At 47.4% G+C, this 23,745-nt stretch overlaps 1 protein-coding gene across 1 annotated transcript; it reads right to left on the reverse strand.

Annotated features, from left to right (window-relative positions):
- Positions 1-14,496: 14,496 nt before the first annotated feature.
- On the reverse strand, positions 14,497-23,613 carry mRpS24 (mitochondrial ribosomal protein S24). Its single transcript, XM_077648137.1, has 3 exons — positions 23,541-23,613; positions 21,151-21,349; positions 14,497-15,980 (listed from the first exon to the last, which is right to left on the reverse strand). The coding sequence occupies exons 1-3, from the start codon at positions 23,568-23,570 to the stop codon at positions 15,691-15,693; spliced, it is 519 nt and encodes a 172-aa protein (XP_077504263.1). The 5' UTR covers positions 23,571-23,613; the 3' UTR covers positions 14,497-15,690.
- Positions 23,614-23,745: the final 132 nt, after the last annotated feature.

Consider the following 23,745-nt stretch of genomic DNA (forward strand, 5'->3'; position numbering starts at 1 on the left):
GATAGAGTGGCATGTTGGCCACATAGTTGACAGGAGGGAGAGTGACCCCAGGGTATATGCGGGCATATATCGCGGGGTTGGGGAAGGTGTTCGTTTGGAGTTGCCTCCACGCAACCTCTTGGGGTTTGGTGAGAGAAATATGTGCGGGGGGATATAGAAGTCTACCTAAACGGTAGTGCATGTTTATGTCATGAAATGTAACCATACGATCTCTCGCCGCCCGCAGGACGGGCGACAACACATCCCGGTCGACGAATCCTCGGGCATGATTGTGGGCCGCCTCGTTCCCTGGATGGCATGAGTGCGCAGGTACCCAGATCAATTGGATCTGGCGGAGTTGGTCCTTGGTGGAGGGTGACGGGGGAGACCCGGCCTTTGGCGAAATTACGAATCGCAGATTTAGAGTCGCTCAAGGTGGTTTCTGCAGAGGAGGAGACCATCGCCAAGGCTATGGCCGCCTCCACGGCCTCTTCAGACGATCTGACGAGAATGGAGCACGCAACCAACGGCCGTCCACAGTAGTTTACAACCGCGAGCGAAAAAGCATTGCGATCATAGTATTCGGCGGCGTCGACGTAGACCGCTGTCTGATCTGTTAAATACTTTTTTATGCAGAGACTTAGGCCTGTCCTTGCAGCGAGCGACATGATACTCTGGGTGCATGTTCTTCAGGAGATGGGTAACGATAAGGTTGCTGTAGATATGGGACGGAAGCTGGGCCTTGTCGGCGACGGTCGTTTCGAAGCTTATTCCAAGCTTCTCGAGTATGTGACGTCCCGTGGAGGTGTGGGTGAGACGCTCGTACTGAGCGGTTAGATGAGCTTCGGACCGAGAGCTCCGTCACAGTGTTGTAGACACCTAATGCCAGTAGTTTATACGGGGGGTCCGGTGGGGGAGATGGAGAGCCGCCTTGTATGCCCGTCTAATAAAGCAGACGACGCGGTCCCGTTCCTAGCAGCTAAGGTAGATGTAAGGGAGGGTATATATGTGAGGCGACTGATAACAAACGCCTGAACAAGACGTCGGAGGTCAGCCTCTCGCATGCCTTTATGTTTATTAGCAATGCGACGAATTAGACGAATGGTCTGCGAGACAGAGACTGTGAGTTTAGCCAGAGTGCCGGTGTTTCTCCGATTGCTCTGGATGAGAAGCCTCAGCACCCTAATGGTGGATACTTCGCGTATGGGTTGGCCACTAGCAGTAATGCAGATAGGGGGATGGCCGTGGAGGCCGGGTTGACCTCGGATGAGTAGCAGCTCGGGCTTTTGAGGTGAACACGAGAGGTCGGCTCCGGCTACGCGGCGCTCAATGACATCCACCGCTTGTTGAAGTGCGGATTCAACCTCAGCATCGTTGCCTGTTGAAACCCAGAGGGTGATGTCGTCTGCGTATAAGGTATGGAAAAGCCGGGGGGTAGCGTCTAATTTTGAAGGTAGCGTGAGCAAGGCGACATTGACAAGAAAGGGGAGAACGGATCCTTGGGGTGGGGGGGGGGGGGGGGGTGCCATTGCTACCTAAGGTTATAGGGTCAGAGAGGAGAGAGCCAAAGCTAATTTCAGCTGTACGACCAGAGAGGAAGGTGCGTGTATACTCGTAGGTATGGTGACCAGGATTTAGTAGGGAGAGGTTAGCGAGAATAGCTCCGTGCGAGACATTGTCAAATGCTTTAGTTAAATCAAGCCCTAAAATAGCCTTTGTGCCCGCTCTGGTAGAGGGGCACAGTATCTCTCGGGAGAGCTGGAGCATAATGTCTTGCGTAGAAAGATTTGAGCGGAAGCCAATCATGGTGCGAGGTAGATCATTATCTTCAACATAATGATTAAGACGGTTGAGAATGATGTGCTCCATCAGTTTCCCAGCACAGGAAGTAAGGGAGATGGGACGGAGGTGTTCGAGAGCTAGTCGTTTGCCTGGCTTCGGTATGAAAGTCACGCGTGTGTGTTTCCATGCTGCAGGGATTTCGCCCTCTCTCCAGCAATCATTAATGAAGGCAGTGAGAGCCTCAATGGACGGGCCATCTAAATTACGGAGAGTTTTGTTGGAAATGCCGTCCGGTCCCGGGTAGAGTTAGGGCGGAGCTGAGTGAGAGCGAATCTTACCTCAGCCTCTGAAATCTCCGCATCGAGGGCAGGGTTGGCACCACCCATGTAGGGTGGGTGGGGGTGGTGAGAGCGTTCGGGGGAGTAGTATTGAGGTACCGGACACGAAGTTCATCGAGAAGATCCTGGTCTGAGCCGGGGTGTTGACGGACTATGCGGGAAGTGCTGTCTCGTTGGGATGTTTTGCAACCGTCCGGATCTAAAAGGTATTGGAGAAGGTGCCAGGTGCGGCTTAGCCCGAGCTGGCCACGCATGTTGTCCCAAACTTGACCTCATTGCTGGGTAGCCAATGAGAGAGTGTGTCACAAAATTGGCGCATTTTCGAAAATAACCGGCGCTGCGCCTAAGCAATCGCGCGGTAAAATATAACAAAAACAGCGGGGAAGTACCTCCGGAGAGTGCGTAGCTTTGCGTACTGCTGCAACTCAGCTCGCCGGCGCGGCGCAGAGGGGGCATATGGCCGCGCGCGGCGTCGATTTTTCTAGAATTTGGGAGTGGTTTCTACTCGTTGTCGACGGAGAGGGCATGACCTTGACCGCACTAAGGTGATACCCTCTCCCCTTTGCTCTTGCGTCGATGACTCCGCGTGGCGAGAATGATCTAGATTGTTCTAGAAGGTGGTTTCCGCGCTCGACCAATGGGGTCGTGCGCCCGGGGCGAGGAGTTTGTGCAGTTGAAGCTCCGTGTATGTGCGCACCTGTCTTGGCGCGAAGAACAAACAGACGCGGTCTGCGCCTGTAAATGAAGGGCTGCAACCGCTGTCGGCGAGCCGGAGCCGCCGTTTAAGCTTCCGAGAAGCGCGCCCGCTCTACTCCCGGGAAAACACCACTCGACTAGCCAACGACCAGTGAGGCAACGTGCGCCAGTCTGCGAGACGGCCCCGTCGTGCTCCTCAGGTCGTCGGACTGTCGCAGTGCCCGGTGAACAAATTGTGTTTTGTTTGTCTCTCTCTGTGTTAGTGCACTTTAGGTGCAGGTATTTTGCGGAATTATCTATGGTTGCCTTGCACGAGTTGTAATGTGTTTGTAAATCACTTTGTATGTGCTCGTACGAGTGATAATGAAACCCTTTGTATCGTCTCTTAGCTGTATAAACTTTGTTTTGTTTGCGAACCTTTGGCTCCGACCCATTCTCTGGCTTGTGATCGGCGAGCTGGGCACCAAACGGCCAACCCCCTTGTCACTTCGTCTCCGGCTGAGCTTGCCACGCTGAGTCGAGGGCATCTCCTTTGTGACCGAGACCGCTACCCCCACGCTCTTTAAGGGTGTCTGGGAGCGCACGCAAAAGTGCGCGAAAGGGTGACAGAGTGTGCGCCTCAATCAGTTTGTCTATCTGAGCTATTCGACGCCGAAGCGTTTTATTGTGGCGTTGTTTTCCAGCGGTTTTGCATGCTTTCGCGGGCCTGCCATAGGTGGAGGAGACGGCTGTCTGTACTGGACTGATCAGATGTGGCAGGCGATTCCTGAGTAGTAGCAGACATCTGCGTGGAGATCCACTCGTCCAGGTCATTAATCCGGGTAGGGGCGTACTGAGCACGTAGGGAACGATACTTGTCCCAATCAGTGATTAGGCTCGGGCGACCTTTCCGACGGTACGGGGACGTGCTCAGGGTGGTCGCGAGGATATAGTGGTCACTGTCAAGGGTATTTCCAGTGTTGAGCCACCGATCGATCCGCATGTTTTTGCAGAATGTAAATGCAAAAACAGTTAAGAATTTTAAGATCGGTGCACAAAGTCGTCTTTTTGCATTCGGTTGCTGCAAACAGAGGCAAGAGCTCGCCATAGGAGGAAAATACAGAAGCCCTTCCAATAACCCGACCTGGGAGAAAGGCATGGCGGAAGACATGTGGTTCTGAAGAAACCTATTTGATCTTACCAGAACCGAAACTTTGTAGGAGGAGGAGGAAAAACTTTTATTTAACCAATGGTAGTAGGTAGCCATCCTCTTCGGGAGGTGTCCATAGTCCAGGACTCCACTGACTGCCGCTATATGTCCTGAGCGCCCGCTCGACCACACGTTGCTGGTCTTGTGGATCTGTGCTGGACACAGCAGCCCCCAAGAGGAGAAAGTGGGGTGCAGGATGGTTGGTGCCTCAGTGGGTCGGGGCATTCCCATAGGGAGTGGAAGAGTGGGGTGTACGGCTGCTGCATGATGGGCAGCATCCGGGATCTTAAGGGGCGGTGTTTGTGGTAGAGGTTTGGGAAAGTGTGCGTCTGAAGCTGGCGCTAGACTATGGCGTCAGCTCTCTTGAGAGATTTCAAATAAATCTTTTTGCTGGGCTAGTTGGTGCTTCATTCCCTTGGATAACAATTAGGGCAGCATACATTGAGAGAGATTTGTGTGGTGGGGGAAGTGTGCATTTCTGGCGTCTGTATGCTCAAGGATGAGTGTGCATGTTAAAGGTTATGTGGGTGGTGGTGGTGTTATGTTGTTCTATTCGTCTCTCCTGGCCTCTCCCACTGGTACCCGGCGGGCCAGGTCTCGGGGGAGCGCGTGGGCGCGCTCATATCCAGGAGGGCTCTGCTGGTACGTCTCAGAGCCTGCCCGCTGGACTTCGATAAGTTCTCCCATGATGTTGTACGATTTGAAATAGCGTTTGGTGTGCCGACATCGCATAGCAAACGGGTGCCTTTTGCGTTTCGCCTCCATCGAAACGCGGCCGGGTTCGAACCTGGGAACTGAGCCGGAGTTCCCGGGTTCGAACCCAGCCACGGCAGCCGCGTTTCGATGGAGGTGAAACGCAAAAGGCGCCTGAGTACTGTGCGATGTCGGTGCATGTTAAAGATCCACAGGTGGCCGAAATTATTTCGGAGCCCTCCGCTACATCACCTGTTTCTCTTCTTTCACTCCCACCTTCCTCCCTTCCTTATGGCGGGGTTCGGGTGTCCACCGAGATGTGACAATTACTGCGCCATTTCCTTTCCTCAAAAACCCATTTCAATTTGTGTAACTACGGAGCACACTCTTTTTCGCGCACGCTATTCTACATGCCCATTTTATACTAGCTACATTCTGCAGTGTCAAAACGTCCCCTGTGCACTCATCGAAGCCTTGATATTGCTGCAACGAGCTACTACCTACCTACTACCTGCTACTACCCTTCCTATCCACTCCGCGCTTCTCTCTCGCCCTTCGCGGCTCTTCTCTCCTTCGTTGCGCCACCGCACCATGCGCAGCTACCTGCCGCTTCTCTCCCTCCCTGCTCTATCTTCTGCAGTGCTTATACTTCTCGGCACTTGCAGGCTTTCACCTTGACCGCGGTGGCCGCGTTTCGATGGAGGCGAAACCCGTGTGCTGAGCGATGGCAGCGCAGTGGCATGACCAGCTGGGAACGGCAGGTGCGGACTGCAGCGAGTGCAGCTGCAGTAGAGGGGGGAGGCAGCGTCCACACGAGTGATGCTGCACTTGCCGAAGAACCTCATTTAAAGGGACCCTCAGATTATTTTGGAGGGCATATTTTAGTGCAACAGACCTCTAGAGGTGGTATTTGTGGGTGTTCGAGTCAAATTTGAAAGTTCTAGATGGACACTATTTAGAAATAATTTTTAAAAACGGCCGTGGCTTAGCTTGGTTAAGCCTGGTGATTGCGAAGCTTCTCGTTCCTCTTCCGTCTCCGTAGCTCGCTGATGCTTCCTCTTTGCATTCTGCCGAGCTGCCTTGTTCGTAGGCACCATCGTAACATCTGGCTGTATGACTGCCTTGGCGAGAGGAGCGGAGCTGTTTTATACAGCTGGTGTGACGTCACTCTGACCGTAGCGCCCCTGGTGAGAGGAGCGGGAGTTAGGCCGCCCTTGGTGGCTACTGCCTCGCCTCGCGACGGCGTGAGATGGGGCCCCGTTTGCAGTTCAGTTCAGAAAAACTATTTCCGGCAGATGGTGGTCTCCCTACCCCCTCTCAGGCTCGGCCGAAGCCTAAGCCCGATTAGGAGAAGAGGCCGTCGGCTGAGGACGGTGTAGCTGATGCTTCACGTGGGGCCCCGTTTTTACACAGCTGGTGTGACGTCACACCGACCGTAGCGCCCCTGGTGAAAGGAGCGGGAGTTAGGCCGCCGTTGGTGGCTACCGCCTCGCCTCGCGACGGCGTGATGGGGCCCCGTTTTTACACAGCTGGTGTGACGTCACACCGACCGTAGCGCCCCTGGTGAGAGGAGCGGGAAGGAGGCCGCCGTTGGTGGCTACCGCCTCGCCTCGCGACGGCGTGAGATGGGGCCCCGTTTTTACACAGCTGGTGTGACGTCACTCTAGGTCACGTGGTGTGACGTGCCCCAGCGAGGTCACGCTAAAAGTCAATGGTGCCTACCACCGCCTCGCCACGGAACGGGCTGAAGTGCGACCTTAAGCAGTATTGCTTCGCAATAAAATCGCTGCTCGCAGTAGCTCGCAACCGATTAGGGCAACACACTTCACCACACGTCCTCTACCTCGATGACGTCAGCGGGCAGAAAAGTCAGCTTTCAAGCTCGCCCCGTCTGCCCACTGACGTCATCGGGGAAGGGGACGCGCAGCGGTGAGGCGTTGCCCTAATAGGTTGTGAGCAGATTTCAAATTTGGCTCGAATACCCACAAAGACTACCTCTACACATTTTTTGCACTAGAATATGACCATCGAAATTATTTCAGGGTCCCTCTTAGAATGAGCTCAAAGTTACAATTCCAAAACTCATAGCCTTCAGACTAGTCTGAGAGCATACTTTCCGTCGAAATACCTAGGCTGTAGAGAGACCTCAACGCGGCAGGCACTAACCCGAGAAGAGGTCAAGCAATAGGCAGCATTAGAGTTAGTCACATCCATAACACAGTGGGATTTACTTTACTCACACAACCCTATCACTAGACTTTGCAATTATTCCTGATATGCCTCTCTGTGTCACCATGAGAGGCTGGAGATCTAATTTTAAACCTACTGAAAAATACTCAACATCTACAATGGGATTGTGTAGGCTCTTAGGGAATGCAGTATTTTCTGTTGAAAGCGAACTGGCGAAAAGCATCGACGTTGAAGTTATCAACAGCGTTGGAGCTCTCAAGAAAAAAAAATTATGATTTACTGTTTTTTATTCTCCATACACCCTTCACTTGAGTGTTGTTTCTTAAAGAAAAGTAATATTTTCTATTATGAACTATGAAGCAAGGTGCTTTCTGATGCATGCTCCAAGTATCTCCACAGTCTGTACATCCCTTAGTACCTGGCCAGGGAAATAGGGGTGTTCGATAAGTGATCTACCTCAATATGAACACACGACTTCTAGAAATATATGAGCTATTAAATTTTCAGTGCAATCCCCCTGAACATCAACACACCTATAAGGCATTTATTGAAAAGGAAAGATAACCGATGATTGTTAAGGATGATGGAGTGGATCCCAAGAGAATGCAAGCGTAGCAGGAGTCAGAAGAAAGTCAAGTAGACGAATGAGATTAGGAAGTAACCCCTGCAGCTGGCACAGGACATGGTCAATATAGTGATATGGGAGAGGCCTTTGTCCTGCAATGGACGTAGTTAGGCTGATGATAATTGTTTTTCCTCACAATAGAAGGAGACTTGTTTCTGCTGCAGGAACCCGATCACAGCTTCTTTGACTGAATTAGCATCATGCAATTGTTGTCAGTGCAGAAATATTTTCAGGTTCTAAAGAGAACGTAATCACCGGCAACAAGGCTTGAACTGTAGGGCAGATAGTTAAAGGGACTATGCAATAAATTAATTGAAATTACGTAAAGCAGACGAGAGATAGGCATTCAATCACTCGTCACCCCAGTGCAAGAATTTTTGAGCTAGCATCAATAACAGCGAAGATATAGACGATCAAAAATTACGCTCCTCCTCTCCCCCCTCTACTCGTACACGAGGAGCACCAGAAAAAAATAAAGAAAACAGGGGTCTGGGACTGCGCCCTGCCTTTGAATACGTCATCAGATGACGTTCGCTTTGCAACTTCCGGTTGCCGCTCCTAGCCCCCCAGCAGCAGCGTCGGCGGCGTGGCGGCATCTCTCCGGTCTCTTCTTCCTAGATTGCGGCGCGCGTCGGGTTTCTTTGCTTGCAATCTGTGGTAATTAGCAGTAATAAACCCGGACCTCGAGGTGCGACTGCTCGCTTTTACGGCTGCGATGGGCATCGAGCCCTATGCGTGCGCACAAAGAGCCGTGCGAGTGGCTCCGGAACTCCCGACAGAAGGAGGCGGCAGAGGAAAATTGAAACGATATGCGCGAAGGCAATGCCCTGGCTCGCTTGCCAGAGAGGGTCGCGTGGTGGCACGAGCAGACAATTTTCACGGCTACCGGAAGTGTGCCCTTGACGTCGTGGCTGCCGTGGCTCCAGCGAATGAGAGCGTGTGGTGGCCTGGCGACGTCATGGTACAGTGACGTCTTTGTTCCAAGATTTTAGTTCCAAAATCGGTCACTACGAGTACACCTGTGGAGTTCGCTGACCTTTCCGCGAACTCGTTGATATTGTGTCCGCAGGGAAGGCCCTCCAGTGGGGTCGGAAGTCCCCAACAAAGGGGCCCGTCCCGTCCCTGCCTCCCCTTCGTGCGGCGGACATCCTCGTTTACGCCGCGCCGTCACGGGGATGACCCGCCGGGAAAAACGCTAACCATGTACAGCTGTCGACATGTGGTTGTTAAGGGGTTGACGAGGTTTCGGGGGCGCACGAGATACGGCTGAGTATTAGCCGAGTGACCGGAAACCCACTATTCCCGTAACGACTGTGTTCGTCTCGTGCGGTGTATTCTGTAAACACTTTAGGGATCGTTTTGTCGCGTGTGCGAAAGAGACAGGAAAGTGGTAACGGCTGGGCTGTGGGTGCCGTGGGAGAGGGTGGTCGCGTTTGTGCTGTTTGTCTATTTGATTGCAACCTCTCCTTTCCCAAATGTTTAATCAGCACTCTTTCCCCAATCTGTGATTAGTTGGTGAAAATCCTTATTTTCCTTTCCCTGACCACTGATTGGCGAGATGGGTCGTTTGTTATCTTATTGGTTGCTGTCCCCGCTAAGGGCGGAGACAGAGGGTTTAAAACCAAGCGCTCTGGGTTGAGCGGGGGCTGAATTCGTCTGATCCACGATTTAGTCATGTAAATAGTTTTCTCCTTGCTTTGTTTCTTCTCGGTTTTTTACCTATGTTGTAAATAAATAGTTAACCTTCTCCTTTCCTTGAGCCGCCGCGGTGGCTGAGTGGTTATGGCGCTCGGCTGCCGGCCCTAAAGACGCGGGTTCGATCCCGGCCGCGGCGGTCGAATTTCGATGGAGGCGGAATTCTAGAGGCCCGTGTGCTGTGCGATGTCAGTGCACGTGAAAGAACCCCAGGTGGTCGAAATTTCCAGAGTCCTTCACTACGGCGTCCCTCATAGCCTGAGTCGCTTTGGGACGTTAAACCCCCATAAACCAAACCATCCTTTCCTTGAGTAATGTGAATGTTTGCGAGTAGAGCCACCGGGTCATCAAGAAACCCCGATTTCATCATTATCAAGTAGTTTCCTCTCATCGCCACCGGAAGGGGAAACTCAACTACACCAATCGGCCCGCGAATTTTGAAAAACACGGTTTTTAAAAGTTCATAATAAATTGCTGGCTCATTTCCGAAGACTCATACTTTGTGTGAATGCTTCTTAGCATCATTTCTAAGCATTGAAAACATTTACAAGTGACTTTTTATTCGTTGCATAGTCCCTTTAAGCTCCATGAAGCCATATTCCCTAATATGGCAGCTTGTGATTTGTGAGACAGGAACTGGTGCATCGTCATGAAGAAGCAACACACCTGCCGACAACTTCTTGTGGCCTTTCTTTGATTCCTCACGTAACGCCATCAATACTGAAGTACAGGTCCTCCAATAATTGCCGTGTGGCATGAGCTCTAGCAATAAAACGCCTTCTGCATCCCAATAATCTTCAATCTGACACTGTTGTCAGTTTTGCTGTAAAAATACATCTTAGGAGTGCTGTTACGTAAATGTTTGCATGTTGACGAGAAAAAAGAGGCAGTAAGCATCCTTGAGCGAGTTTTCTAGTGCCAGCAATAAAGAGAGCATGCGGACAGGAAGTGAGCACACTGTGTAATGGAGAGCTTGCAGGACCATGGCAGTGCAGTTCTTATCAAGCACTGAGCCTCTTAATTTCTGTTGGCTCGTTTTATGGGGATTAAAGTCCCAAGATGACTAAGGCTATGAGGGATGCAATAGTGGAATGCTCCAGACAATTTTGACCATCTGGGGTTCTTAACGTGCACTGACATCACACAGAACATGGGCCTCTAGCATTTCTTTTTCATAGAAATACAACCGCCGCGGCCTGGGTCAAGCCTGCATCATTCAGGTCAGCAGCCAAGCACAATAACAGCTGTGCCACCGCAACGACTGCACCTCTACATACAGCAGCGGCAGCCTCGTGGCTTGAGCATCCACATCGCATGCGGGAGGTGCGGGGTTCGATCCCCAGTGCCGCCGGGTACCCACCGGTGATACAATGGGTACAACCTTCCCACGGCCTGGTGCTCGGTTTATTCAGGGTGAAATGCTTGGGAAATGGATATATGACCTCACCTTGAGTAAACGAAAATATTTTGTGCCAAGGCGCTCTTTTGCCGCAGATGCCACTACGCCATAAAAGTTCACTACCATCAGCCTCTATTTCTAATGAGATTATTTTTGTGCACCTATGTAAATACGAGACGCTACTGGTTAACAATCATTGCTGAGCACAAAATGACTAAAGCAAGCGCAAAAACTTCTGTGCACGAATGTCCCTGTAACAGCAGGCCTTATTACAGTGCGCATGTACGATTTGTTATCTATGGTTAAGGGTGGGGGGTGATATAAGAATGATTTACTCGAACTCCATTTCGGTGCAATTCTTTTTGCGCTTAATTACTGCCCCATGCCTTTGCTATGACTGCAGACATGCACTCAGACGGGCGGATGGTAAGAACCGAATAGAAGCAGACAAAAAGATTGTATCGCAGTGGCCTTACATTCATTCATGCCTTCTATCCACTTCTTACGAACAAACAGAATGCAAGGCGTGTATGCTCAAAGAAAATAGTGCATGGGGAACGCAATTTTATATTATTCTTGCTTTCCATTTGTACATTCAATTAAAAATCTATACACATAAATAAAATAGCACATGATAACTGAAATGTATGAGCACGAAATACACAAAATTGGGGCAGCTTTAGCAGTTAAAACTCAGGCAACAGTGAGAACATTTCTATCGTTTTTTCTGTGCAAGCCACATGACAGTCGCCGAGCCTTGCTTACCTGTAATGCTAAATGCAAAAGATTGTGCTGCTACTTCTGTCATTCACCCATTGTACAAATCTGCGACGTCTATGTTACCGGCTTCAAATTCTCTGCAAAATGCTTGTACAGTTGAACCTCTATGTAACGAACCTCTATGTAACGAATTCCTGGATTTTACGAAATTTTTCAATTCCCCAGCACATCCCCCATTGAAGCCCATGTATAGGCGACCTCCATGTAACGAACTCGTTGCGGCAGTTGACCTTGATGTAACGAATCCGTGGCTCTGATCATCGAGCTGTATCTTGTAATGTTTTGCCCGAAATTTGACCGGGCAGTGCGCAACTTTAATGAATATTGTTTAAGTAAGTTTTTATATTAAAAGGTAAAGTAGACCGCGAGCAGAACGCTTGCAATCGCAGCAAACAAGCAGACCTCAGTGATGATGATGATGTTGAGCGCCGCTATCGCCGCTCCGTGGCAAGCGTAGCAACTTTTAAGCTTTCATTTTGTAGCTTGACACTAGGTGGCACTACTATGACAAATTTTTCGTGGTGTTGCGGCGCAGTTATGGTAAGCCTTCTTCGTCAGCGTGTTGACGTGTGTGTGTTGGTGTGTGTTTACGGTGTCGGTTCGTTACGATGAGTTCTGCTGTGAGGAAACGCAAAGTTTTGTTGCTTGAAGATAAGCTCTCGATTTTGAATGCGGTTACCGCCGGCGAAAAAAAGAAGGATGTCGCTGCCCGCTTCAATATACCAGCCAGCTCCCTGTCAACCATTCTTGCTGCAGAACAAAGCATCCGCAGTGCGATGGAGTCGGGCACAAGCGCCCAGAAGAAAAGACTGAAGACGTCGACGTATGCTGATGTGGACAACGCCGTGTTTGCATGGTTTTTGGACAGACGAGCACAAAACGTGCCCATAAGTGGCGCGATTTTGCAGCAGAAAGCCATAGATTTTGCTTGTATCCTGGGCCACGACGACTTCAAAGCGAGTAACAGCTGGCTACAAGGATTTAAAAGCCGGCACGGTGTCGTCGGAAAAGTGGTATCTGGCGAGTCTGCCTCCGCAGACAGAGATGCTGCTGCCTCGTGGGTGGCCAAGAAGCTTCCCGGCATTTTCAGCCACTATGAAGCTGCCGACATTTATAATGCTGATGAGACGGCCCTGTTTTTTTAAATGTTACCGAGCCGCACGTTCTCACTGAAAGGAGAAGACTGCCGCGGTGGAAAGCAAATTAAACTCCGCGTGACGGTTTTGCTTTGCGCCAACACTGATGCCAGCGACAAGCGAATCCTGTTTGTTATTTTCCGCAATGCCCGATCCGGATGTTTTAAAGGAACAGGGCGGATGCCAGTAAAATATGTGGCAAACTCCAAAGCTTGGATGTCGCGGGCAATTTTTTACGACTGGCTGAAGGAGCTCAACCAAGATGTCAAGCGACAAGTTCGCAGCATTTGTTTGCTGCTTGACAACTGCTCCGCGCACCATGTGGAAGGCCTACAGCTTTCTAAGGTCGAGCTGCAGCATTTGCCACCTAACTGCACTTCTCTGGTACAGCCCTTAGACAAATGGGTTATTAACAGCTTTAAATGCTGTTACCGGCGTCGATTGATACAGAAGATGCTCCTGGACATCCGCCTTGAATGGCCAACAAAAGTGGATATCTACCAAGCAATCGAAATGCTTGCTGCGTCGTGGCAAGAGGTCGGATCACAAGTGATCACCAATTGCTTCGCCAAGGCTCAGGTAAATAAGGCCATTCAAGCTACAGTCACTGAAGACGAACCTTCAAGCCCACCCGAGGTCGCAGAAGCGTGGGATGAACTACGCATGAACGGTGGGGTGCCCGACGGTGTCGAGCTGTGCAACTTTTTGTTCGTGGACAACGGCGCCATGGCTACGGAAGAGATGACTGATGCGGCACTTGTCGAAACCATTAAAGATAGCCTTGAAGGTGACGGTTCATCAGAGCCTGATACGTTTTGTGCTGTTCCCACCGCGAGGGAACTGATGGACGCGGTGGACGTTCTGCGCCATTTCGTCGGCTCGCAGGACGATGAAGCAGCCATGGATGCCTTAGTTTCCTTGGAGCGCCGAGTAGTGGCTTCGATCGGGCAAAAACAGCAAGCGAAAATTACGCAGTTTTTCTCTATTAAATAAATTCTTTGAATGGCGAGTTCACTTGAATTGATATCTGTCGAATTTTTATTTCGTTTTGGCATAATCCTTACCAGTCTTAACCCAAAACTGCATGTAACGAAAACCTGGATATAACGAAAAATTGCGAACTTTTTTCAATTTCGTTATATCCAGGTTTGACTGTACACCGTACACCGCTCCGCAACCACGCCAGCCGTTTTCACATGCAAGACAGCTTTTTCTTCCTTGTCTCGTTCAGTCTTTTCACACACTATACAACAACCAAAAACTGACTCACACAAGTTTGCCACTATCGACAAACAAGCACAAGTTTGTGCAATTTCCAAACAAGCATGGTTCTAGCTAGGCTGCACCCAGAAGCAGTGCCCTGTAGCACTGTGCTTGTCTGCTGTCACTGTCGTCAGCATGTCCAATATCCTTATTTTGAACAACAAGCTTTAAAGGGGCTCTGAAAGTGGCTCTAATAACGTTGCGATATTCCTGGGATGTTAAAGCACGTCGCTTCATGAATATTGTCCAGCAAGAATTTTTTTAATGTGCTTTGTAGAAGCTGAGTTATCTGTAGTAAAAATTTTAATTCCAGCGTGTTCGCGCCTTTCCCTTTTGTCACTTTTTGCATGCTGGAAGGTCAGCGATCCTCCGCTGGAACCACCTCCGGGGGCGGAGTTTCCTGACTTGCCGGAGCTACGCGACTTATTGGCCGCGACCACGGAAGCTGCCCGACATCTGAAACAATCTGACCAATAGCCATCTCTCAACTTGTATACGCAGGTGCAAGCGACGAAGAAGGGTGCGAGCACGAAAAAGTCGCCGGGAAGAGCTGGCCAACTTTCGCGCGTGATTATGGGTTCACTGCTACGTGTAGAGGTGTATTACTTGGCCCAGATGCTCACAACAACACAATGCAGTGATTGAGCGAGTTGATGCGCTCTCCTCAGAAGGTGTTTCAGAGCCCCTTTAAGTAATTGAGGTGAAGTGAGTTCTTAAATCAGCACCTAAACTGCATGGCTCTCATTCATTTTTACTGCCTTTAAATGCATAAAGAGGCATCATTTTCAATGCACAAAACTGCAACATTAGAATGAAAAAGGGAAAAACATGGAGGACCCTGATATTTTTCATAAGTCCCCGATTTCCTTTTTTTTTCCTCCGATGCCCAAGATTGAAGCTACAATACCATGGTTTAAATCAGAAATGACGTTCACCTAAGAGGACAGAAAGTCAAGACACTGATACTATGTTGCATTCATGCAGTAATCCCCTATTAAATGAAGTTAATTCAAACTTGCTGCATGTACCATTTGGTACAAATGTTGTGAACAAAATACCAGAAACAGTGACAAGCGTTATATGAACAGCAAAAAAATATTACATATACTAATATATATTCACCAAGGTATGCTCTTACAGCAGCAAGTTCTTCATCAAGCAGTAAAAGGAATGCATCTCTAAAAGTAAAAATCATCTAACTCTAGCAGTTTCTACAAGATATGTTTTCTCGGTACAGGGCCAATAGAGCAAAATTCAAACACAAAGGGAATGTGAAAGTTGTTATCAATGTTTAAATTTAGGTCTTTAAGGCATATCCAAAGTGTTGTAGAAGAGAAAATACATTGATCCCCAAGTTTTCATTATGAAGCAATAGCATTTAACATGTATTAATACTTGTCTTTGATACCCATACACAGCTTTTCATTTCTTTTCATTTTACTGACCCGCTGTGTACACAGTTACCTGAACTGTACAAGACATCTTGCACAACACGTCCACAGGAGAGTGAGTAGCAACCAGCATAAGCAGCAAAATTTTGTGCAGTAGCCCCAGTTTTATCTTAATACCACTCAGTTCCACATTATAAATTACTACTGTTGCCAGAAGTTGCCCATCTATACGGGTAATGTAAGACGTTTGTGATGTAGTCAAGTTGCAAAAAATTTGGCGCTCAAAATCTCTGGACTAGTGTGGCCCTGAATAAAACCTAACAGAATAAGCACACACAAAATTGGCAAATCTTCAACAGCTTTCTTTTCTATAAACAAATGGCATAGGAAAAAAACCTCCTTTACCAACGAGCAGACATCTGAAGTTGCAGTGCACTACTGAAACACACCTGTAATCAAAGCTTGTAGTCCAGCCTAGTCCAGTGCAGTTTCAACTTTCCAAACAGAAAGGAAACACAACGTGCATAAGGCCACCTAGATATATTTGAAGATCATGTCCTTGCGGTCAGCAACTGACTGCAGCTCCAGTTTCACAGGGCACTTGAGGATGTAGCTGAGAATTTCTTCAGTGTAGCCAATGAGGAAGTACATCTTGCGAGGAATCACCACTCTTTGCACAATGCCCCCGATAAATACCATGTTGGCACGACGCTTGATGAGGATCTCCGAAACAAACAAGCGGTGCCATGTGCCAGTCATGAACTTGCGAATGAACACGTCTTCCACTAAGGTCTCCGAGCGCCTCAAGCCACCTTGCAGGTTGCCTGGAAGTGACACGAGGTAAGAGGTGAAGTGTAGTACCAACCAATTTGATTAAAACTGAGTGAATAACATACTCTTTGTCTGGAGAAACTCTTAAGATTGCTAAGGAATGAATAAGGCAGCTGGCTTCTTTGGTAAAAGCAGACATCACGCGCTACCGCGGCCGTGGACCCTCCGCGCACACCACCGCCAGTGGAGGTAGGGGAGGGGCCGAGTAGGTTGGGCCAGTAAAGAAGCGTCGCCATTTTGGCGTGCGAGAGGAGAGGGAAAGGCACGAAGATGCGGAAGTTCAAATTTTGCCTGCATATAACTCAGCTTCCACAAAACGCATTAAAGTAATTTTTGCTGGAGGATAATTATGAAGCGGCGTCTTTTAACATTCCAGACATATCACAACTTTATTGAGAGCCTTTTCCTGGGTCCCTTTAATGCCACACAGGAAGAAATTATGTTACTTTGTGTGCCTATGACCTTATGGGTGATCTGGATTATCCTGGTATGGCCTGGCTCAATCATGCTATCCACAACTCACTAGTAATGAAGCAAGAATGGTGAGACTTCTTTTGGATCCTGAACTCATATTCGCTATGTCAATTGATGAAAGAACCAACATGTAGCTTGGCAACATTAGACATTGTTTGCACTAAACATGCTGCAGACATCACTCCGGGGATTCTTAAGAAAATTAGCCACTACAGGCTAGTACCTCTTGACTACAACCTCTCTGTGTGCTTTGAAAACGCAGTCCTTGGCAAAGATCATTTATAGTTACGCTTCGAAAGCTGCCATAAAAGCCATTTCTAACAGTCTCACTGAATCATGGACATACCTACAGAAATCAATTCGTGGAGCAGAAGTGATTGTTGTTTAGACATACCTTACTACATGTATACTTAAAAGAAATAATCCTTATGCTGCGAAAATATGACAGGAGAGGATCGATTGAATTTTGGCAATCTAGAAAATTAGAAATCAAACAACAAGGCAAACAATTTTATTTTAGTTCTGCAGTTTAAAGCACTGTTTTGCATTCGGCTTAAAATACTAGAAGGTTGGCACACCAAGTGGCTTTTCACGTCTCATGTACTAAACTGGCTAAAGTCCGTTCGTAGCCAGACTCCGTCGTCATGACAAAAGTAGCCCGACATTAGTGTGGCAACCAGGACAAGACAGGCTCAGGATTCCTTCCTGAAACCTGGGATCATCCTGCAAAATTCTGAACAGTTAGCAACCCTAGCATCAACATACTTGGCTGGAACTGCAAGACCCAACTAGTGACTACGAAGGGTTAAGCCTGAAATACATGTCATCTCTCCCAAACCCTGGCTGCTCTGACAGCTTCGGATGTGTTGCCTGATCAATCATGGCTGACATAATTGTTTCTTGAAGAAGACTTCAAAACAGGCACGTATCCAAGCCCCTAAAATGTGGCTCACCCCCCCCCTTTCTTTCTAGCTGAGCATGCAATGCAAGGTACCCCTCTCCCCAATACAAAAAAAAACTGCCTTGGACCCCCCCCTGAAAAAAATTTCTGGTTAAGTGCCTGCTTCAAAGGCACTGCTGCTTTTGCCAAACATGTTCACTCTAAGTACTAATGAAGCAACAATAGAATAATAAAAGATAACTGCAAGGCAATTTTGTTACCTTATAAAAAGGGATTAGACATTTCAGTTGAAACTGAAAAAAAAACAATAAAAGTAGGCTGAATTCAATTTTCGAACTTCGGCTTTAAACAGAAAAGGTAGGTATCCTTACATCCACGGCACCACTTGCTGGCTATTGCGTAGGAGTTACACTTGGTCAAAATAGAAAATTAGCAACATGTGGAAGCTAGGGGCGTAGTGGGATGATGATACTGCTGAATTAGCTCAGCAGTTTAAGGCATTTGTCCACTGCATTACATGCCTCTGCAAACTGCGAGGTTCCACATCCTTGCTGTCAGCCAGCAAAGCGCTGTTTCTTTATTGTCATAACCCACTAAGGGCAGTTACTTGGTTGAATGGATTTTTGCATTGCATGTAAGAACTTTGACATGATACTGCACACAAGTTTAAGAAAAAAATGTCATGTTCTGGCTACTGCTACGGCCGTTCCATCACTGCCATCAACACAGAGACTACCTACATGATACCTTGCCCCAACTTAATGATAACTGCGACAAACGAGTTTTTAGAAGTAAACTTCCACTTGCGTTTTTGTCTTCTGGCTCCATTACTTTTTATAATGATAACTGCGCTTCCGTGTACAAATACACCTTTAAATACAACCATCTCTGCATTCGTTAGTGGCAAATCCACTGCTTGCGCTGACAAAAAAGGCCAAGACAAACGTTAAGTGACTTGTGACCACACAGGAACACCACATTACATCATGAAAAAGAAAAAAAAATTAATTCAACAACTAGAAAATAGCATTTGCAAAAAAAAAAGTTTCTTCAAATACACAAAAAAAGGTCCATCAATTTCAAAAAAAAAAATAAACCATAAACCCCAACCCCTACTTTTATAGTGTTCACAACGCTTCAAAAGCAACTAAGGCCATCATGTGCCCCAGACGTCATATCATAATCCTCCTCTTTCCTATGCAAGGGCTCATTTCCTGAACAAAAATGCGAAATGGATGTACCGTAAAAACCGGAATATATGTCAAACTTTTTTTCAAAAAAAAAACCATGACGAAAAGTCGACCCCCATCTTATATACCGGTCATTGCCGGAAAAACTACGGATGTCTTGCAACAATGGGCGGCTGAAGTCAACAGCCTTCATCACCATCGCCATCAGCAGCAGTGCGGCGTGCACCGCCGTTTTGCGTTTCCGTTGTTTGGTTAAAGGCTTCTTTTTCACATTTTGTTTCGAAATCAGCAGAAGCCAGCGGCAATTCACCGTCACCTTCAAGAAAAACGCGATTGATACGTGGAAGCTCACGGCCACCTGGCGGCACAGCACGGATTTGGAGTATCCGAAAAGAGCATTCAGTACTGGCGGAGGCAGAAGCTGCGTATTACAACTTGCAGCAACCAGAAGTAAACATCATTTCGTGGGCGGACTGCAGCATATCCAGAATTAGAAGGAAAGGTTGCGCTGCGTGCAAGATCGCTTCCTGTGACTGCCAAATGCATCCCCATGAAAGCGGTAGAGATGGCGCGTGCCTCTAGACTCACGAGGGCGCAATTCAAGGGCTTGCCATCCTGGGTGCGGCGATTCATGAAGAGGAAAGCTTTGCTCTATGGCGCCGTACTTCTGTGTGCCAGAAACAAACACGCGGGTCGATGGGAGTGCGATACTGTTAAAAAATTGGCTGGGTGTACATATGAGCAGCATTTAAATGAAAATAATACTGTCACCATTGTGCAACCTGTCGAGTCGCATTTGTTTCAAGGTAAGGGTGTCTTTCGGTACTTTTTCCATTGAAAAAGATTTTTTCATTTTTAGAATTGGTTAGCTGGGGGGTCGACCTATATTCCGGTCTGACCTATAGTCTGGTTTTTACGGTAAATCTATAATCAGGGCAGCAGCCAAAAACACATCGCCTCACATCTACTGACACACACGCATGCACACACATGATGAGGCATTGCCGTATCTAATACCCATGTCACATGGGCAATCTCAATGCCCATCAGAATTTTCAAGGGCCATCCAGATACAGCGTTGCCACACAGCAACACAGCGAATTTCAATAATCATTGAGTAGTGAGCCCGTGATCCGAGAGATGGTGCTAAAGGCAGCAACACTCAGTAAAAATACGAAGTGAAGCACAGTAAAACAAGCCGAACGTTGGAGTAAGTGCTATTTTTAATTGAAACTTTGTTCAGAAAAAGCTATTCATATCCTTCACAGTTCAGCACGATGTAGAGACGGCGATGGCGAGGCGGCGATGGGCAGCGATGCGCACTTCATTTCAGAAACATTCATTTATCACTGGCGAAGCTGCATCAGATCAGTGACAGTCTTTTTCTTGTTCATAGCTACTTTCATTGCAGCATTTGTGGGGCACTTTTTGGTCTTGGTAGATGCAAAGTGTGCTGAGAGGTGAAAACAGGAGAAATGAAGCGGAATGCTATGACACCGCACAGCAGGAACAGCGTCGGTTTGTTTACATATGACCATCGGACGTTTTGGAGAGCTGTCATTTTGACTAGCAAATAAAAATTTATTTATGAACTGGCTAATGTAGTCAAATTTTGCCATTAAATCAGAAAGGTACCTTTCTTTATTTTGAGTCTTTATGTCTCGTTTTTTCAACATATGGTGAGTGCGAGCGAGGCTGTTCTCAATGGCCACTGAGATTCTGATGGCCCTTCACGAACCTCCACTGAGCTGATGCCCATCGAGTTCAATGGCCACTGAAAACCGCCGAGTGGCACTGGCTGATCCACATTGAATTCGGTGTCCATTGACTCAATAGGCATTGAAACTGCCCATTTGACAGGTATAGCACCACACACGCACGCAAAAAAAAAACACGCTCAATTTGCAATGCACGGCCCTTTAAAACGTGCAAATCTGCGTGCAAGAACACTAGTTGCTCAGTGAGCGTAATATAAATGCTTCTCGCAAGTTGAAAAAGGCATTAGTCCTTCCTTACCTTACCAGCTGCTACAGAATTTTTCACACAAAACCTAGGCCCTGGGTGAAATAAAGATGCAAACTAACACCCCCTGGATTCTGAACACTTCTCGGTCTCTAGCAGAGTTTACTTGGAGTGCGTCAACATCAATATGTTCTTCAACAATGCTGTTAACGTCTCTGCCTCCTCAATGTGTTTGAATCATCAGGCCCTTCACACAGACTGGAAAGCATCATCGGCGGCAACATCACTCAGTAAGCCACATATAAAGGAGTGACAATCATTTTCCACGATCTGTAGGCTTGGCGCCTGTGCAACGGCACAGTTATCGAATCTGGTTTTCTTCATCGTGCAGGTGCCAAACCATTAGCAATTATGACACCTATTTCGCTAATCAATAACAGTGTTCAAGAAATTACTGATGTCCCTGAGCCAATTCTTTTGCAGCATATGATACAGTTCAAATGCATTCAACCATTTTTCTCAATAACAACACTACCTCAAATGCCTGCTCTTAAAAGATAAAGGAGCTGTATAATTCCACTGTCTAATGCACAGCACCCTCCATAAAACACAAACTATTAAGGCAACAATACACACTGGTGTTCCACGAGTTCCAGGCCTTGCGATGGGCAATCTGGTGGGGGGGATTAGCCATTTCATAGGTAAGTGGCCTGCTGTGGTTGCGTGTCACTCTGTACCGGCCTGCTCGGTTCTTCTCCAGTGTAGCTGTTGTGTGCAATGCAGCACCACGGCCAGGTGACAACAGAATCTCTGGGCGGCATAGCCGTCCAAGTGCCTGGACATGAAGGAATGGAACCATTTAGTGCCTCTCTACAGACATCATGTTAGCATTTTAGCATAAAATGAGAGTGCTATGTAAATATTTTTTACTTTTCAGCTGACCACAAAAGCCGAAAAAAAAAAAGCATTACGTTATTGAAAGTGGAGCATCTAACTGTAAAATACTGATAACAGCAGCCAAGAGCCGACGACGAGAATGGGCTGCACCAGGGGCATTCATGTAAAGAGCAGTCAGCCATGCTTACTGGGCAGGCACCTTTTCCGCCAATCTCTCGCCACATACCAGCGACAGCGATCCGCGAAGTGCGGCCACGCGCTCCCATGTGCCCTCTCATAGTGCTTCTTCCTGTACTTGACTTCTGCTCTACCGGAGCCATGTCAGAAGCGGCTATATCTTGAAACTGTAGTTACATGGACAGCGTGCACATTTCTGGTGCGGCTTTGAAATCCCCCAAAAATGGCCAAAAAAATTAATTTTTTGAAAGTCGTTGAATCTGCTTGTATGCCTCATCTTTTATGCTGCGCCGAAGTTTCAGTGATGAAATCGACCGGGAAGTACTCTAAAATAATTTTTTCGTGAACCACGGCACCTCTGCATTGTGGAGAAACTCTCGAACAACAACTGTTTTTCTCCATTAGTTTTCTGCCTAGGTACCCACCTTGCGGAGTATATTTTTTCATGACTATTTAATTCATTTTGATGCCATTTGTTTTGTTGCACTTCTAAGACCATAGTGCCGGTCAAGACATTTTGATTTTCAAATTTGTCAATTTGAAATTTCTTATATAAAGTTTTTTTTACACTTTAGATATGTTAATGAACACTGCATTGCAAAAATTCGAAACCAAAATTTGTGCTTTGCAAAAAATATGAGAATATCTGGACCTGTAACAGACTAGTTGGAATGCAATGAATGTTGAAGCAGCGTATTGCCATTTTCTCTGAACTTTGCAGCCTTTTCACAGGATTCAGAGGAAAATATATATTATAGAACAGTTTTTATGGACGTATAAGAGTGAAAATTGGTGAGAATACTAGTAAAATTATTTCTAATATGCTCAAAAATTTCATGCAAACACAAAGAAATGCAACAATTTTTGCTGAAAGCTGCGTCCTCCGTGAACTAATTCTATCAACAAATTCAACTTATCTCTTGTATTTAACGGAGGCTGCATTAAAGGCAATGCGATGGCGCTGCGACAACGCGCCAGAAATGTGGACGCTGTACATGTAACTACAGTTCCAAGGTATAGCCGCTTCTGAGGTGGCTCCGGTAGAGAAGAAGTCAAGTACAGGAAGAAGCACTATAAGAGGGCACACGGGAGCGCGTGGACGCCGCACTGCGCGGATCGCTGTCCCGAGATGCGGCGAGAGACTGGCGGAAAAGGTGCCTGCCCAGTAAGCATGGCTGGCTGCTCTTTCCGCGAATGCCCCCGGTGCAGCCCATTCTCGTCGGCTCTTGGCGGAAGCCAGATGCTCCCGTGTTCCCTCTCATACTACTTCTAGCTGTACAGTACTCTGCAGCACAAGCGATATGCAGATCATATAACAAAGATACGCGTGGGAAGTCACACAGGGACACCCAGGCATAAAAAAAGGCCCGAGGAACAAGCGTACGGCTATCCCCCGATGCCCGCAAAGAGGAAAAAACGAACCGTGCACCAACCCGGAGTAAAGCATAATAAGAACGTGAAGATTTACGTTCAAGTTAAACAAAATTTTGAAAGAGGATACACGAATACACGAAACAACCTACAAATGCCAGGTGCTGAACGGCAGGGTCGGCATCTGGGAATTAAGTTTGCACCAAAAGAAAAGACGCACCACAGCACTTTTTGTCAAAGCATTTTGTGGTGCCGATACATGTGGCCAAAGGAAACTGAGGTTCTAATGATTCATTTTAAGCATATACCCTACCATTAAGAACAAGATACGTTTCATGAAGTTCATAACCACAGATGCACTTTGCATAAATCGCCGAGACCACATACGTTTGGGGCTTTCAAGAGAACGCGCTGACCATCATCGCATTAGCGATGATGGTCCAAAACTGGAACCCGAAACTGCCGTTATCAATGTTGCATGTTAAACTGTCGCTAGCTGTCTGTAAAATATCGCAAACATAACTCATGTAAGCAAGGATGAACGCAGAGAGTCCAATTTTCTTTCGAACAATGCCATTTACCTTGCACAATGCACTCATGGGGGCCGCCATACTTTGCTAAAACCAGACCGCATACAACATTTTAAGGACCACTATGTTTTATTAGTTTCTAACAATAAAATTATATGATATATTTTTTGCTTGAATGCGTTACTTTTATTTATTTTTGTTAAATATTTGTTTAATTTGCTGCGTGACCACATGACGTAGATTTTGCCATGTGTTA

Source organism: Amblyomma americanum, chromosome 1 (assembly GCF_052857255.1).
Source record: "Amblyomma americanum isolate KBUSLIRL-KWMA chromosome 1, ASM5285725v1, whole genome shotgun sequence".
Classification (NCBI taxonomy): domain Eukaryota; kingdom Metazoa; phylum Arthropoda; class Arachnida; order Ixodida; family Ixodidae; genus Amblyomma; species Amblyomma americanum.